General features: G+C 31.1%; 1 protein-coding gene across 5 annotated transcripts in view; it reads left to right on the forward strand.

Annotated features, from left to right (window-relative positions):
• Positions 1–19,832, forward strand: part of LOC115888404 (peroxisomal multifunctional enzyme type 2) — a 33,700-nt gene that overhangs the window by 13,556 nt on the left and 312 nt on the right. For 4 of the 5 annotated variants that reach the window (XM_030908131.1, XM_030908130.1, XM_030908133.1 and 1 more), the window contains exons 8-13: positions 382–572; positions 632–725; positions 779–973; positions 5,282–5,436; positions 6,490–6,607; positions 15,245–15,427. In XM_030908131.1, coding sequence (XP_030763991.1) covers positions 382–572; positions 632–725; positions 779–973; positions 5,282–5,436; positions 6,490–6,607; positions 15,245–15,427 — 936 coding nt within the window. Of the gene's footprint in view, positions 1–381; positions 573–631; positions 726–778; positions 974–5,281; positions 5,437–6,489; positions 6,608–14,543; positions 14,770–15,244; positions 15,428–19,832 lie in introns of those variants that run through there. The other variant, XM_030908134.1, reaches the window with a different exon arrangement.

The following is a 19,832-nucleotide window of genomic DNA, read 5'->3' on the forward strand; positions in this document are numbered from 1 at the left end:
ACGATATTATCCTTCAGTGACTGCAGTGACTCCATCTGTTGCTTATTCTGTTAAATGCTGAGAAATGCCATTAGAATTTTTAGGCGCCTCTTTAACTATTAATAAATAATATAATAATAATATGTAAGTTAATGTTAATTCCTTGAATTTTGATTATGTGAATTGAACTTTACAATAAAATCGTCAGGTGTGATTATAGAGTAAAACACTGGATGGGGGGGGGGGATAAAACAAATGAAATCCTATATATTTTACAAGAATCACCTGAAAATTTTAGATATTCATCAAATTGTATTAACCAGACTTTATGTATATCCTGATAAGATAACCTATTTATAATTAATTCTTAGCATTAATAAATAATATTGTCATTGTTTTCAGTTGGCGCTTCTCTAACACAGTCTTCTGAACTCAAATTTTTATATGAAGGACACGATCAGTTTTCGATACTACCAACTTTCTATGTGTTACCTGCTCTTCAGTGCGTAATGTCTTCTAGCTCTACGACAAATGCTGTGCCGGGAAAAGATATAGATTTGAGTAATGTCTTACACGGGGAACAATATATTGAGGTAAAACTCATGTTATCAATGTTAAATAATAAATTGGTGTTTTATGTAATTTGCTGCAGGTATTTGATTTGCCTACTGGAGGACCATTAACATCAAAAGCTAATGTATCTGAAGTATTGGACAAGGGATCAGGAGCGGCAATAGTTTCAGATAGTAATTTTTTTTTCTGATTTTGTAGCTTCAAAACTCAAAATTTGTTTTTTTAGTTAACTCCTTTGACAAAAATGGGAATGTAGTCATTAAAAATCAAATTGTGACTTTCGCCGTAGGAGCTGGAGGATTTGGTGGTCCAAGAACAGGAACAAAAATTATTCCTTGTCGGCCAAAACCAAAGAGATCGCCAGACGCATCCATTTCACAGAAAACTAGCTTAGATCAGGCTGCACTGTATCGATTAACAGGTGACATTAGCCAGTTTATGCAAAATTCTTAATTTCCAGCAATTTCTTTTGATCAATTTTTAGTGGGGCGACTATTTACTTGTAAAAGTGAAATCAATACACATTTTCTTATGGAGCGGATCGGCCGACTATTTGGCTGCATGTGAGCGCGGCTCCATAAGAATACATTTGTTACAGATCTGCAACTAAATAGTCGACTGACTGGAAATTGCCTATCAGCGCCTAGCCTTATTCATTAGAACTTTTTCGTCAAGTTATATGAGAAGAAATTTCTGAGATACAGCCGACATCCATTCTTAATTGGCCACTCGTTACACATGAAAAAATTAGTGGTGGGAAAAACGGTTATTTTTAGATAACAGTTGAAACTGTTATAGTTATTTATAAAAAAACAGCTTAAAATAACAGCTTTAATAACAGGTTTCTTTATTTTATTGCTAAATATCTGAAAGTAATAAGTAATATCCTTGAATATAAAATTGTATAATATATACAGTATGTCCCCGGATTGTCTTTATAAAAGGAAAAACTTTTTTATTGTTGATATTTTGAGAAAAACGCGTTCTTCATAAAAAAATTTGCTTCTTCTTCGAAATCGAAATTATGTTACCATAGAAACGCCTTTTTATTTTTAGAACTTATATCAACCACATATTTGGAAAAGTATAAACGGGATTACGAGTAACCATAGAACAAGCAAACATTTTTATAAGAGAATACATTTTTCTAAAAACGACAATAATAAAAAAGTTTTTCTTCTTATAAAGACAAAGTCTATAATTTAGCCTTTACTTGTTTTAGAAGTTGAAAAGTAATATCTTTATTTAGTGTATTTTTAGTATCTAATGTTTGTTGTATCATTATCTCTGAATAGTATTTTTTTTGAAGAGGTTTAAATCGCAGCAAAAGCAACGAATATACATTATTTAAAATTAATATTATCCTCAATGTGTTTGCTACCTTTTAAACGGTCTTTTCTTAACATAGTGTTTTTATTCTTATCACCATCTATAACAGTAATAGCGTTAGACAGTGGTGAAAAATACCGATGGTAATATATTTTGTATGATTATGCAAAAAAAACTATTACTTCGCTACTATTGTAATAATTTAAGACTGGGAAAATTTAGAAAAACTCAAAACTTTTTTTTTCTAAAGCATTTCTTTAGAAAAATATACATATTACTAAATAATTAATTAAATTGTTATTTCCATTTTTTATTAGGTACTTCTCGTTATTATTATAAATAAATGAATCACTAAATTTCTAAGCACCATTCACAATTTCTTAAATTAAATCTTAGTAAAATTGTCTTTGAAGAGTTTTAAAATGTAGCAAGAACAATGAAAGTATATATTTAAAGATATTAATAAAAATAACTAAGTAACTGAAACTTAATAACTATGTACTGAAACATACAGCGCCATATCTCGACCTCTGCCCGTTATGCTCGTAACAGGTTTGAAAAACAATGTATAACTGATGCGTTATTCTCCAACCTGTTTCGAACCTCAATCGACAATCGACCGATGCACCAGCGTTACTTTCCCATTCCGATTATCTCGACCGCCGCTTGTTTTGCTCATCACAGGTTAAAAAACAACGTATCTAAAATGACTGCTTATTTTCTATACGTTATTCTCCAACCCGTTGCGAGCCTCCATCGACGATCGACCGATGCAGCAGCGTTACTTTCCCACTCCTGTTATCTCGACCGCCAGGCGTTATGCCCGCAACTGTTTCAAAAAAGCTGCTTTTTTTTATATCCTATTATTTTTAAGCTGTTGCAAGCCCAACACGACCATCGACCGATGCAGCTACGTTCGCCGTAGCGCATTCCCCACTCCGTTTTATCTCGGCGCCGCCTAGTAGTGTACCGATGGTTGTCGAAATAACATGTTTTCCATACTAGTTGTTTTTTGGAATTGCTTCGAGCCGCATAGAATTTAGTGGCGGTGCAGAGCGCCGACTTCGTTTCACGAGGCGTCGATCTCTACATGTCGTTATTTTATATCTGTTATTTTTTAGAAGTAGTAACGGTTGCGTTATGTTATTTCTAAATAATTGTTATAAAATATCAGATAGTTAAATAACAACCCATCACTAGAAAAAATAGTTATAGAATTTTTCTCCGTACTCCCATATGTTTTCAAAATTCTCCCCTTATAGTCTTCAAAGTCTAACCTAACCGGCAACTATCGGATATCAACCGTTTCTTTCTCGATACGTATGTACAGGGTGAGTCAACGATAGAGTAAAGTCCATTATCTCATTTGTTTCGAGGTTTACAAAAAAATGTTAAATACAAAAGTGATAGGGAACATTAAGATACACATTTTAAAATTATTATAGAGTATACAGAGTGCTTCAAAAAAGTGTGGCGGATATAACATATGTTTTTTTAAAGGCAACCCTATTTTTTATTTTATTCTTAGATTCTGCGTAAAATTCTATAACTTTTTTATATATAACGTTATATACCTAAAATTAATAGTTTTTGTAATATTTAAATTTGTTTATACAAATGTTAAATTGCAGTGTGGTAAAAAACTGTCAGTGGTACCATTGTTTCTGAAGTTGGAATACCAAAATTTGGTATGAGAATTCTATAGAGATTAAAAAGAAGATATATGTTAAGATATTTTAGTTAAATGCTACAGGGTGTTCAAAATATATTTATAAATTTCAACTAGTTAAAATTAAAAAATCTAAAAATTTTTAAATGGTACACCCTATATATTTTGATTTTTTCTGATAGATTTTGCAAAGCTCTTCAACTTTTATTAAGTATGTCATATACCTATTTTTATAATTTGCGATTTATTCCAATTTTTTCTATTTTTACTCATATCTTTAATACAATTACGCTATAACATCATAGTTACCATGACAAAAAATAATAATTATTATCAAAATTTCATATGTCTGTTAAGCAAGTTAAGAACAAAAGATGAATTTTAGTTTAATTTGTTGTAATAAGTATAAATGGTAGAGGTAGAGGTAATAGTTTCAGATTTTCCTGAAAATGGATTAGTCAGTGTGACTGATATACACGAACAAGCCAAAATAAACATATTCTTTGGTTCAGTACTATATATTATATAGTACTTTGCTAAGTACTATAAGAATAGATGTAGATTATCTAGAAAATATTTTCATATTATATTATATTATAATATTTTCAGTGTGTAATGGGACGGTTTTCTGGCAGTAGTAATATTGGCTTTACGAAATGAATTATAAACCAGAATTTCTACGAGAAAAAAAACTTTACTGTATGTCGGAGAAAATTTCAATATCAGTAGTCGTCAACAATAATTAGGTAATCTAGTTAGTATTACCCTAATCTGTGGCTATTCGGCCCGACGGAAAATCCAAATGTCATCTTTCATAATATAGAAATACACCAAGAAATTCACGACTACGATTTAAGTTTATTTGAGTAAAGTTAGTTAATCTTGACTAATAATAACAATTGTAACTAATTATTAAACTACTTGTTAAAAATAAGTAATAAATATGTTTGTTTTGTCACGGCAACTATGATGTTTTATAGCGTAATTGTATTAAAAATTAGGGTAAAAATAGAAAAAATTGGAATAAATCGCAAACTATTAAAAATAGGTATATGACATACTTAATAAAAGTTGAAGGGCTTTGCAAAATCTATCAGAAAAAATGTAAATATATAGGGTGTACCATTTAAAAAATTTGAGATTTTTTAATTTTAAGTAGTTGAAATTCATAAATATATTTTGAACACCCTGTAGCATTTAACTAAAATATCTTAACATATATCTTCTTTTTAATCTCTACAGAACTCTCATACCAAATTTTGATATTTCAACTTCAGAAACAATGGTACAACTGACAATTTTTTACCACACTGATATTTAACATTTGTATAAACAAATTTAAATATTACAAAAACTATTAATTTTAGGTATATAACATTATATATAAAAAAGTTATAGAATTTTACGCAGAATCTAAAAATAAAATAAAAAATAGCGTGTTGCATTTAAAAAAACATATGTTATATTCGCCACACATTTTTGAAGGACCCTGTATACTCTATAATAATTTTAAAATATGTATCTTAACCTTCCCTATAACTTTTGTATTTAACATTTTTTTGTAAACCTCGAAACAAATGAGATAATGGACTTACTCTATCGTTGACTCACCCTGTACTGTACCCTGCGCTTATACTACATAGGTACAATACTTTTTTTTTTGTTCCTACAAATATGCATTTATTTCTTTCTTTGTTTCTTATTCTTATTTATATTTTGATATTTCATTAGGTGACAGAAATCCACTCCATATTGATCCAAATATTGCTCCATTAGCTGGTTTTGAGAAACCAATTTTACATGGTTTGTGCTCATTAGGCTTTTCAGTTCGTGTTGTACTACAAACTTATGCTGATCATGATTCAACATTATTCAAAGCCTGCAAGGTAATTGTAACTAATCTTGTATTGGAATAATATAATTTATAGGCTTGGTGCATTTCAGTTGACTTTAAAAGTTCCGACCGCAGCGCTTGATACGGCAGAAATCAGAAGTTTTCGGGTCTGTATTTCACTCCATGTTGATCCCATTAAAACAATATTGAATTCGCGGTTTTGTCATACTATTTAAGCATGTTGGTTTATACTGTGCAGTTATTGAAACTATAACATTCTCATGTATGAAAGTTTTGTGATGTAACGCTGTTTCGATTAGTGAAAATTAAGTGAAAAAAAAACACGAACTGAGCGACGTATTGTGTTGTAACAATGTCGAACGATAAAGAAATTGCCGCAAAAATAGCAACACGAACAGTAGGGCATTATTGCGCGGTTATTGGGTGCGATAACAGTTAATATAACTCTCCAGGAACAACATTTTACAGCTGCCCAGCTATATCACACCGATTTGATCAAAAGCAGAAATGGATTCAGACAGTTTGACGAATAAAGTGAGTAAACAAACTGCCCATTACAGAATCAAAAAATTAAATAGACATATACTATGAGAGGATAAAATATAATTTGCAATATTAATGGTATACTTTATTTAATCAACTAGTGCTTAAATTTTTTATGAACATCTTCTAAAATTATAATTATGTACATTTAAAAAATTTCGTTACAGCCCAAATAAATAAAATAAATTATAATACAAGTTAGACCTTCTGACTGAGGTTATGAAAATATTTACTTCTTTATTTTTTTGTTTAGAATTTTCACAAATTATATTTCGTAACACTTACTCTAAACTAGACTACACGATATTCTCCGATGGTGGCAGCACCGGCGGATAATGCACCAAGCCTATAATATTGTGATGTTATTAACAGTAATCTAAAACTGTAATCTTTCTAAAACTATAGTCTTTCCAAGGGGAGATTATATGACAGTAACAATTGTTGTGTATAATTTTAATAAAAAGTTGATTGGATGTCGTCTCTCAAAATTTCGAAATTTTCCTTTCTCCCGCTGGACAGGCTTTATCAAATTGTTTCTTAGGCCAGATTTACCAAACCTGTCATCCCTGGACAAACACTCAAAGTTGATATGTGGAGAGAAGGCAATAGAATTCATTTTGAAACTGCAGTTGTTGAAACAGGAAATGTGGTGATAACAGGTATGTAATACTTATTTAATTTCTTTTTTTAATGTGTGGTGTTTTTTTCACTGTGTGGATTCACTTTTAAGAAATTTACATTGAGGCTAGATAATCAAATAGGTACAGGCCGAAGTATACCTAGTCGATATTTTATAGTTATTTTTATTATAAAATTTGTTATGTATTTTTATAAAATCACGAAGAATGAGTCTTATTGGGAGCTATTTTAGTTAATATATTTATTAGCTATATTTTTATTCAACTATTTAACTGGAATCAGTGTAAAGTGTTACTGGTTTCAAAAATAGTAGACAGTTAAAGCACGGGCAGATACGTAGACGTAAACGTATCGTTTGACATGTACGCTCGCGCATTGAGAAATTCACTTACGTTTACGAATATGTTATACGTAACTTTGCGTGCCTTTACGTACATACAAAACTTGATGCCAAACGTACTAATAAATTCAAATCGACAAACACTTGCGACAAACATCTGTTTTAATACCTGGCTCTCTGACCTTGGCTAGTTATTAGTAGTTATTTGAGATATTTCAGAAATGTTTGGTCTTTTGGAACAGGAAATGGGCCTATTTTAATATAATAAATTAACCATTGTACAGTGTTACAGATTTTAAGTTTACTTATATTTGTAGTGCACATTTTAAGTTTTTAAGTAATTGATTGCTTAAGTGGGCATGTGCGGGTATTTGACAACCGGGGCCGGGGTGTAACTTTGTTCAAGTTAGCAACCGATCGTTTAGAAACGATGTCGAAGCATGATCGGTACTATGGTCATTGCAAAACTATTGTCGCTTTATCATATCGGGTATTCTCGGCAAATACTGCGAAATATGCTATCATCCAGGTATCATCACTATCACACTCTTGCACACATGTGCGACACGGTCTAGGCAGTCGCCTCGCCACAAAACGAGAAACCAGAATATCGCTACGAATCGATGTTGCTACTGAACATAGTGCCTCAAGCTACAAAATTACTTTGCTATCGCTTTGAAACATGAACAAAGTTGCACCCCCGGCTGGCGAGATCTTTTATTTTAGGTTATGTTTGAATGGGCTCTTCCACTATATTTTGGAATTAGCATAATTGAATAAAGCAATCAATTCTAGAATTTTCTGCTATCTCACTTTCGAAAAATTTGAAGTTAAGAAAATAAATAAAAACGAAAAAGCCCAGAATAAAAATCCGCACTTTATTTTTAATACGTCACACCTGGCATGTTGAAAAGCGGCAACATGGCCGCGGCCGGGCCACCATGGGGCCACCATGCTGACCCACCACCACATCCACGCAAGGCCATTCAACCTATTCCAATATGGCGGAGATAGAAGTGCTTTATTTGCCGCGTATTTAAAACCTGTTTTATTTCCAAATAGACATTTTTCACACAAATGTCGGGTTAGATTACGTAATATTGCACTAATTTTTTAATATACAGGGAGTCTAAAGTTCTCCGCATAAGTATGGAATTTTTTGTATTATTACTTTTATGAAAACATCAGTTAGTTACTTTTTATAAAAAGGTCTGCTTTCTCAGAAAATAGGTAGTGTTAAAATATTCAAACTTGAGGTAGCATATATGGGGTGTTCAAAATCATCGGAAAAAGGAATAACCAGAAATATATGACAGAAAATAGAAATATAAACTAAATATTCAATTGCAAACACTTACCTACCAACAACTGTTGCAAACACTTAAACTACACTGGCTTGGGTCAAAAAATATGGAATATTTTTTCTATGTTTTGCAGCATTACACAAATTGGAATAAATTTAAACTATAATAGATGTGGATAAATAAAAAATATAATATGTGTTTCAAGATTTTATATAGAAAAAAAACTAAATACCTTTTTGGGGGTTCGTAAGTAAAACTTACGCTTAGCTTAGTTTTCTTTACTCTTTCTCTTTACATAGGGCATAGTCTTTGTGGTAAAGACGTCATACCTTTTTTTTGCATAGTTCTTCAATAAAATATTCGATATTCTGAAGATGGATTTAATAATAAATTCTGACGTATGTGAGGGGCAATTGTGACCTAAAAAAAGACTTACATCCAGGCCATTTATATTTTCAAATGTCAATGTTGTCAATATCTTTCTGTGATCTTTTTGATGTAAAAAGCTTGATTTTTCTTCCAATATTTTACTTATAGTGAGGTAAGTGTAAGCTGTAGCCATAACTACATCCTCACTAGGGTAACAGTGAGGAGTAATTTTTGAGGCATATTTAATGCACTTCTTACCCGAGAACTACTAGTAGGAGTGAACTTATCTCTTTTAATAGCTGTCAACCATTTTTTACAAAGCTCGTCATTTTTGGGGAATATAAAAGCAGAAACCTTGGGACCCTCTCTATTCCCGTGACAATTTGGAACAGAGCATGTAAAAGGCATGCTACAATAAAATATTAATAGCTACCCTTTAATACCTATCTTTTGATTATTGTAAGCAACCATTATAGGTCTGTTCTCAGAAGAATCCCTGACTAGCCAGCACGTTTTTCATTGGTTAAAATGCGTAGAAACCTGATTGTTAGTCTGGTTTCTACACATTTCAACCAATAAGAAACGCGCTGACTAGTCAGGGATTCTTCTGAGAACAGACCTTATAAAGTACTATGCAGACTGGCGGCGAAAGCTTTTTACTCATTTAGGTGTAATATCTTGATAAATACTTCCAGTTCTTACCTTAAAATAATTAATAATAGAGGAGTACGACAAGCACAAAAGTTTGAAGTTCCCTATGTGGAATGTCTGGTTTGAATTTTTATTACACTGTTTTTTTATCACAATTTTCTGATCACACCATGCACTGAACACTAAGAATTAAACAAACGTGTTGCAGAAGCACAACAAACTAGAGATAATTAATTATTTCTGGTATGCAATCGGAACGAGAAACCACTACCGGCTTTTCAGGTTAAAGGTAAACAGTTTAATAATGCGCTGCCTTCGCCGCCATATTTACCTTGCCCATATCATGTTGATTAGCCTTGAGTTGAGGTGGTGGTGGTCAAATCAAATCGCAATGTTGCCAGTTGTTGGCTGGCGCACGAGCACGGTTCTGCAATGTGATTGGGCGTATTTTTCATACGTCATCAATTGGCAGTTTAAAATTATTTCAAATTAAAGCAATTTTGAGGGCCTATAAAAAAATTATTCAATGTCATGGAACTATTTTTTTTTGGATAAATATACTGAAAATAGTCTTCTATTTCAGATTTTGTCCTTAAATTGGGTATTTTATTTTTTGTGAAAGAGCCCATTGTTTTGAATTATTACTTTAGTTTTATTACGTAATTTGATATTTAAGTAGCTGGGATTAGTTTTAATTAAATAAATATGGCTCAAAATATGGATTCCACCTCTTCCAATATTAAAGAACCTATAAAGAGGCCTAGGTTTACAGCAGATGACGACTTAGCCCTCCTAAGAGAATTTGTTGCTTGTTGCCCTAAACCCACTGGCAAACGTTAAACAATAAAGCACTGGAAATAAGCACTTTAACCCTTTAGTTTTAAAATACCTAGTAAACAAAACAATTTCAAAGTTTTAAATTCAAAGTTAGGTTAAGTTTAAATAGCGGACGCGACGCGAACAGAATTCTTTCCGATCCGATAACTATAAATGAAGAGAGTTGAGTTAATACCACCTCACGTAAGGGAAATAACATCTGGCCTTATTAACGTCCATGCACGCTATTCGGTTTAGCGATATCTCTCTATTACGCTGTTTATTGTTATTTTATGCGAATTTATTTTTGCGCACAGGAAATTTTACTCGTTTGCACATCGTCATAAAAAATAATTTTCGTACCACGAATTTGGGATAAGATTTTTATCTTTATACATATAGTATACCTAATCTTAAAGCACAGATCTGTCTAGTTACTTTTTTACGTTAATAATGTTTCTCCGGGAAATTAAATTATACCCAACTGTATTATAATCAAAGACATTATAAAGATAGACCGAACATATCATTCATAAATACTCGTTGGTAGTGTATCAAACATTCCAATGTGTCAAACAAGGACAGAAGAGACAGAGAAGTCTAAAATTTCCGTCCCCGGCAACTAGGCGCATTTGGACTGTTCTATTGGCCAGTGGCGTATCGTTTTTTGGAACGAATTTAACTAGTAAAGTAAAAGTAAATTAATTAGTAAAATTTATACTCCATATTAATATACTACATTAACACTTTTTCGTCAGATGAGTTTTGTTATAAGGTCTAATATAATAATATAATTAACATGCCACATATACCTATGTTGAAACGTTAGTAGGTGGTTTTCGAAAATCGATCCAACGTCGATTTTCAATTTAAACTTTCAGTTACTTCTATATAAACTTTCAGTTACTTTTGAATATTTACAGGGTGACTCAGGCTTCCGGAACAGTTCTATATTAGGTTTGTGGTTGGTGACTTTTCTTTCATTTTTTTTTCAGAATATGGAGGCAATGGTAAAGCACATTTTAGACATTTTTGTAAACATAGGTGGCCGGAACATATTTTCAAACTAGTTCAAAAGTTGTAGATTTGCCATTAAATTTCCATTCCAGAAATACCTAGGGTTGCCACCTGTCCTTTTTTGAAAGGACAGTCCTTTTGGAATAACTTGTCCTTTTGACTTTTTTACTTAAAAGTCATTTTTATTTTCGTATTTTCCTGAGAAAATTACCTACAGCAAACAGAAATATTCTTTTAGTCCAAATTTAATTAGAGATATTATAAAACTTATAAATAAATTTTTCTTGTTTAGAATAGGCAACATTATTTAGAACTTCCCGTTTAATCTGAAATGATAGTTTAGGTTTTAGTTTTACCTTTTTTGATCTTAAAAAGAACTTCAAAATTAGTAATTAGTAACGATTTAGTTAGTTCGCAATCGATAGCTTCCTGTGAAGTACTGTGTAATAGTTGTTTAATCTTGTATTATTAATAACTTTTCTTATACCTAAAATCAATATTTAACGAGAAAATTGTTTTTTTGAAAATATAAGACAAGATTTGACTTTCGCTCTTCTTCTTGTATTATGATGGCTCTGATACGAGGCAATTACCTTTTAGTCTCTCAGTAGAAGGCATTTATCATTAAAAGTATCAAATCTGTGTGCTACAGTATGGGATTTCTGTCGCATAATAATGAATATTACGTTTGCTTCATCTACGTTACCGTAGATGGAGCTCAAAGTTTGGTAGGGTTTGTATAAATAAACAAAATACAAGAAGCAAAAAAATATTTAGGCCTAACCCCTACATATATGCTTATTCTCGGCATTAAGTTCATCAGACTGAAGGGAACAGCCATTCGACGGCTGGTTTCGGAGATTTATCTCCATCGGCAGGCCGACTTTGCTGTAATCCTCAATCCGACAAACGAAAAGCAGAAAATAGCATTTGAGTACAAAACGTACTACTATGGCGAGTGCTAGATGGCGAGAGAAGCTAGTAGTAATAGGTAAATAGCTTTTTGGAAGCCTGGGTCACTGTATATAGGTATGTATAAAACTAGTAGCCTAAGAATTATTTACAGTTCGTCCCATTCTAAAAAAAAGGTAAACACACCGTACAAATAACTCTAGGAAGAGGTATTTGTACAGTGGTAAAAAATTGTCTAAACAAGACCGAAGGGGCAGATAAAATGTAAAAAAGGTCGGGTAACACCTTTGTTTATTTGTTGAGCAAAATTCCTTTAGAATATCGTATATAATGACCAAAAATGACACAATTTTAAGAAAAAAAATGTCACTTTCTGGCTTATAATTAAATTTCAAATGCAACGTTTATATTCATATTTGTTATGATCTACCACAGTTAGGTACTAATTGAGATGAATTATAATTCAATTACCGGCTACTACGTTCTTGTTTTAATATATTAATTACAAATATAACTAGAAATTATTTTGATTGTGAGAGGCTCCCTTGTGGGACGCCTATGTACAATGACGACGGAAATATAAAAATGTGAAAACAATACCCACCTGTGAAAAGACAAATTCGGGTAATTTGAGCTTATTTTTCCACACACTTGACACTGTCGTACCATACTGAATTCGCAGATTCAACAGTACGTTAAACAAAAACAAAAACCACCGAAAAACACTGAAAAGTTCACTTTCGTCTTGATTCCGACTTCAAACACACCGCAAGCTAAACGTAGTACGCTATAACGGACCAAGGGCCGTCGCGAGGGGTGGTGGGACGGACGGCTCATTTCATTCTGGAAGACTAGCAGCGACGTTGCCAATAGTTCTAGACGTTTCAGCACATTAAACAGTAAACATGTCCTTTAATAGTAACGCATATATCCTCTGGTTAATAACATATTATTACGCATGCCTCTTTAAAAATAAACTATTAATTTAATTAAGAAATTGAGATTTATTGATATCCGGTAAAGGTTTTAAAGTCACCTTTTCTGTAAATCAAACTGAGTAGATAGGCGCAAATTTGAGATGTGGCAATGTCGCCTTCTCTATCTCAGTTGGTTTTTACAGTACGTAGTCAACCTCCGATTGTTTGATCGGGTTAAAATGTCTCATGTGATATCTGTTCTTACTAAATCTATGATTATAATATTCCTAGCCGTTTTCTAAACGCGTAGAAAATACCGCATGATCGAGAAAATACGGCGTTCAGTTGGCTTGGAAATGATGATCGATGCCATTCCCCATATAATTTTACATAGGGTGCGTCTCAAAAGTGGCTCACCCCCTATAACTTTTTTATTTTTTTCAGATAAAAAAAACTAGTATTTGGTATGTTAGGTTAGGTTATATGTCATAAATTAGAATTGATTGACGTATTCAATTGTTTTTAATCACTTCCTGTTTCACCGGAAATGACTATAAGTTTTGATTTTTAAATGGCACCCTCGGTGTTTTTTTACTTTTTTCAATAAAAAATGACGCTCTAAATAGAATGACGTATCATGTGTCAAATTTTGACATTCTTGCTTAAAAAATCGTATTTTAAATTTCAATCTAGAGTGCCATGGATATGTTAAAAACACTAATTTTTAATCAAGGAGCCTTGGAAAAATAGATTTAATCGTCGATTTAATGTTTTAGTGTCTTGTCCTGGCCAGTTAAAATATGCCAAATCGTATTTTTAATCATATCTCAATTTTTTCAAATGGAACGAGGGTAGCTCATTAGCATATTTGGAAAAAAAAATTTTTACGAATAATTTGATACCACACGCTTGTAGGTCGAGTTTGTGGTATCAAATTATTGTATAGGTCGAGTGTTTTACGAATAATTTGATACCACACACGAGTCAAATTGTCGTTATGAAGCGCATGTTACAATTTCAAATAAACCATATGCGAAAATGCCAAAAGTTGACATATGATATGTCATTCTATTCAGACTGTCATTTTCCATTGAATGAAGTAAAAAAAATACCGAGGATGTCATTTAAAAATCAAAAGTTATAGTCCTTTTCGGTGAAACAGGAAGTGACCAAAAACAATAATTGAACACGTCAATGAATCCTAATTTACATCATGTACTCACATACCATATCTCGTTTTTTTATCAGAAAAAAATAAAAAAGTTATAAGGGTGAGCCACTTTTGAGACGCACCCGGTATAAAATAACAGCGTTCGTCATTTCATAGCCATCGCTGGCGCCGTTTTATTCGATCATATTGTAATTTGTATTTCTTAAAACTTTTCAGACGTCACCCGTATTTTAGAAATTATCGACGCCTTGGAAAGTTCTTCGCGGTGTTGCCATACGTTGCACTTTCGTCGGTCGGTTTTTAACGTTGTTTAGATTGATTTATGATTTTTTTGTTAATCTTTCTATGCCATAATAATTTCAAGGTTTCTCCAAGTTATTAGATAAAATATTTAATAGAAAGCATGTCGTATAATGTTATCGAAAACGAAATTCGTCAACATCGCATTGAATAATTTAATGAATTGTAATAAATTCAGTGTTCCTCTGTTCGCTGCTTACGTTTTTTTTTCGGTAGAAGATAACCTTTGTATTAATTACTTGAAATAAAATCTTGTAAAAAGTAGAAGTAGTTTCTGTTTCATCTCAATTATTGTATTAATTTAGCTGAAAGGCTATAACCGCGTGGAATAGTTTTTTTACACAAAATTTAGGCGTTGGCTTGTTTCATCAAAGAAATATCGAAGGTAGCTAATAAATAGATGTTTTCTATTTTTTTTTAAATTTAATTTGAAATTTTAGAATTATTGAAACACCTTTCATTCTCACTTTAAAGAATCTGGTCACAGAAATTTTATTTAGAAATATTTTTTTTTGAGAATTGTTTATACAGATTAGTATCATTCACTTAATTTTGTTGGAAGTCCAATAATGTTTTTATGTGTTTCATAGCTAATATTAAATCTAATAAAATTGTATTATTTCAAAAAAATTAAAAGTAATCGATATTTTAGATACTAAATTAAAGGTATGTAATATACCTTTATTTTAATAACCCTTAACCTTTGAAACATCGATACAATCAAAATATTTTTTATAGATAGATGTTTTACGTAAATAACTCATATAATTTTAATATAATCATCTGCCAGATAAACAAGTTTTATATTAATTATTATTAAAATTAGAAGGACAAAATATTATTTTATTTATATTTTTTAGGCGCTTACGTAGACTTAAAATCAGTTAAGGCTCTGGTTAAGATGTCTTCTTCAGAACTGAAAAGCGATGCTATATTCGAATTTATTATTGAAAAAGTCAAAGAAGATCCCAACAAAGCGAAATCCATAGGTGGCGTATTTTTGTATAAAATTACAAAAGATGGGAAAGAAGCAAAACAGTGGAGTAAGTATCTAAAGTTTTTTGAGATAATAGGTATATTTTTATTCCACTAAAATACGATCTGCTTAAAAAAGAAATACAGAAAGTTGAGAATTAATGTATTTTTAGGGGTAATTAACTATTATATTATTTCGTATTTTGATATTGTTTTGGAAACACTCGGTTTTCTTTTTAGTTTATTTTCCTTCAAAAATTAGATAACTTTGAATAAAGTTGTTAATGCCTAAATACAGTAGTTACCGAAAAATTTAACAATTTCTTAGTAATAAAATGCTGCTAAAAATATTTAGATTTATTAAACGAGAAGTAGCTATTAAAATCATAAAATAATTAACTAGAAAGAAGTGTCAACTCTGTGTTAAATCGTGGAAACACGATACGCCACCGAAAGCCTTCGTTGTCGACTGGAGAACTAATTTCCCAATTGACAGGTTGACATGATAAGGACATGATGGCTTAATTTTCACTTCCGTTTCCGGTTATTCAATGGCGGGCCCTCTTTCAATTCAAATGTATTTTGTATTTTTTCTTTTCATAAATAAAACCAAAAAATAATTTATTCACATATATTTATTTGAAATATGGAACAACGTGACTAAATAAATATAAAAATATAGAGGATTGTATTGTTTCAATACCAATTAGTTAATTATATGTACTTTTAACGTAAATTAGTTAAGGTATAAGCATGACTTACAGTAATTTGTAAATAAACACACGTATTCGCAGACTTCAAGGACAGAAAACGGACACAGGGACATGAAAACGGGAGCCTTATAGAAAAACCTGAAAACAGAAAAACATTTTTTTTATACTAAAATTAACAATGTAAAAATATCAATATAAATATATAGGTGTAAAATATAAATATACTGTTTAAAAAAAACGTCCATTATTCCCAAAGAGACCGGCTTATAAATCAAAAAGAAGCAAAAAGAGACTTTTAGTCGGATAATATAATCAGATTATCAGTCCGATTTATTGCATTATTGACAATAAATCGCACATATTGGAGATAACTAATGTTGGCTATAGTTAAAAATGATCTTACCTTGCTGTAAATTGTTTCCATTTTCAAAAAAATCGCCGATCAAAGAGATTATAACACCATTTTCTTGCATCTAAAAAATGTAAAAACAGTGTTTATTTACTACCCATTTTTCATATACATGGGACATACCTACTACTGCAGAAACGTCATTTTCTCCAGGATTCTTCATGTAATATATATTTTATATACTTTATTACCTTTATAATTATAAATTTCAGCCGAAATATTAAATTGAACTTCCAAAACGAAACTAAACGGAATGAATTAAAATGGCGTCGAATATTTTCGAATTTGTTCTAGAACAAATCTGAAGTTGTCTCTGAAACTAAAATCTGTCAATTCTAAACTGTGAAGTTAGACAATAGTTAGACAAAAACAATGCTGTCCTTGTCTAGGCGGCCATACTTGTCGTGAGGAGAATGACAGGAATGACTGTTTCCAATTTTCCTATTTCACTGTCACCCCCCTGATTAAAATAAGCAACTACCTCCAGTTATAACATTTTTAACACCAGTTGTCATGGCTGCAGTTATAATTTAATAGGGAAGCCATAGGGAAACTAGCATTTTAGTATAATAGAAAAATGTTAAGTCGAAAAGCATTTTATATTTTTGTAATTAACTTTTCTTTGACCAATCTAATATATTTTTTTATTGAAATAAAATTAAAAAAAAAACATTTTATTTAGGCATAAAGAACTATAATATAGTCGAAGAAAATAGGACTTCAAATACGAAGTTTCGGTAAAAACTTGTATTTTTGATATAAGTTACTTTGAAAGATCGAAAAACGAACTGTGAAAGATTTATTAAAATTCACCCCCGAGAAGGGTTGAAATAAATAAAGTTATTTTTTCAAAATTTCGGAGAAACGGTAAAGATTAGTAAAAATAGTTCAAATAAAAGTTGTAGAGCGTCAAATACATAAAAATGATCTCTATACTTTTTACTCAAATCAAAATTAACGAGATAGGATGGCTAGAAGCTAGGGGATCATAGAAAAAAATCACAAGTTGCTAAAAAATTCATATATTTAAATTTTGTTTTCAATTTGCTCGGTAAATTATAAATTCTAACTCACATTATTTTAAATTCACCCCGAGAGGGGGGCGAAAAATATAAATAAAGTGAATTTTTACAAATTTCAGAGAAACGGTAAGGGCTTTGAACAAATATTTCAATAAAAGCTGTGCCCTAGCTTCTAGTCACCCTATCTCAGACAATTTTGATTTGAGCAAAAAAGTATAGAGACCATTTTTTATGTGAAATCTGACGCTCTACAATTATTTATTTGATCTTTTTTTTCTAATCCTTACCGTGTGACCGAAATTTCAAAAAAAAACTTTATTTATTTATTTCATCCCTTCTCGGGGGTGAATTTTTAAAAAAATCTTTCACAATTCGTTTTTAGATCTTTTAAAGTAACTTATATCAAAAATTCAAGTTTTTACCAAAACTTCGTATTTGAAGGCCTATTTTCTTGGACTACCGGGTGCGTCTCGAAATTGGCTCACCCCTATAACTTTTTTATTTTTTCAGATAAAAAAACGAGATTTGGTATGTTAGTATATGACATAAATTTGGATTGATTGACATATTCAATTGTTTTCGGTCACTTCCGGTTTCACTGGAAATGAATACATCTTTTGATTTTTTAAATGGCACCATTGATATTTTTTTACTTTATTCTATAGAAAATGACTCTGAATATAACGACATATCATATGTCAACTTTTGAAATTTTTGCATATGGTTTATTTGAAATTATAACATGCGGTTCATAAAGACAATTTGACTTGAAATACCAAGTGTGTGGTATCAAATTATTCATAAAAAATGCTTTTTCCAAATATGCTAATGAGCCACCCTCGTTCCATTTGAAAAAATTGAGATATGATTAAAAATACGATATGGGCATCTTTTAACCGGCCAGGACAAGACACTAAAAACATTAGACAATCAAATTTACTTTTCCATGGCTCCTTGATTAAAAATTATAATTTTTTATGTTTTTGAGTGAATATGTCAAAAGTTGACATATGATAAGTCATTCGATTCAGAAAGTCATTTTCTATTGAATAAAGTAAAAAAATACGGAAGGTGCCATTTAAAAATCAAAAGTTGTAGTTTGTAGTCATTTCCGGTGAAACAGGAAGTGACCGAAAACAATATAATAATTTATATCATTTACTAACATACCAAATCTCGTTTTTTTATCTGAAAAAATAAAAGTTATAAGGGTGAGCCACTTTTGAGACGCACCCGGTATACAAGGTGCCATTTATTTTCTACGGTAAATAAATAAACTACTCAGAAAAATGGGTGTATCCATTCAAAAAGTTGATTTTTTAGTGTTCTAAACGGATTTTTTTATGGACACCCTGTGTTACATTTAAAAAATTATTGTAGAAATTTAATTGAGTAAACTATTTTTTCTAAAAGAACAGCAGCATAAATTTATGGAAAATATGCATCAATGCTGAAAAATATTTTATTTTTGGCTTTGCAATAATTTTTTACATAAAATTGAAATTATATAAAAAAAAGGCTAAACGGAGGTATATATAATCTGTCTGTCTAATTAGAGGATCCTTGACAGTGACAGTTGTGTGAGTTGTGCAAAAATGCATAAAGCTTGATTTTCATGCGTCCGTTGTCCGACCATACGATATTAATTTTATTGGTTGAATTTAAAGATTTCGATTGGTTAGAAACGGTTAACCAATCGAAGTCTTTAAATTCAACCTATAAAATTAATATCGTATCGTCGGACAACGGATGCATGAAAATCAACCTTAAGGAGTTCTATTTGAAATAAACAAATTGGTAGCCACTTGCGGTTAAATCAGAAGGGCCAAAAAGTGAAAAATAAATACAAAGTACACCTGGAACTTATCTTGAAGTATTCGAAGTTTTATCTAAATTAAATTCTAAAATCCTTTGAATGGAGGAGTTGTCTGAAAAACCTTGTATGTGTCACATAATTGTAACTCTAATAATATACATAAATCTAATTTTTATTGTTGTCGATCCAATAATATATAATGTGTTTTTTTTTTAATTGGATTAGGATCCAAAGAAATCAACAGAAGTCCTTTATTTTAAATTTGTCGACGTTTCGCAAAATTTATTTGCATTTTCAGGACACTACAAAGTTAAGAGAGCAAAATACAATTGTATATGTGTGGAATTCCACTGATATGTGTTTTAAGTTGTTTGTTAACTTATACTTAACTTTGTAGTGTCCTGAAGATCGAAACGTCGACAAATTTAAAACACGGACAAGGACTTCTGTTGATTTCTTTCGATCCCAATCCAGTTAAAAAAAACACATTATCTAATAATAAAATTTGTTTAG

Source organism: Sitophilus oryzae, unplaced genomic scaffold (assembly GCF_002938485.1).
Source record: "Sitophilus oryzae breed Bouriz unplaced genomic scaffold, Soryzae_2.0 scaffold_738_pilon_pilon, whole genome shotgun sequence".
NCBI classification, from domain to species: Eukaryota; Metazoa; Arthropoda; class Insecta; order Coleoptera; family Curculionidae; genus Sitophilus; species Sitophilus oryzae.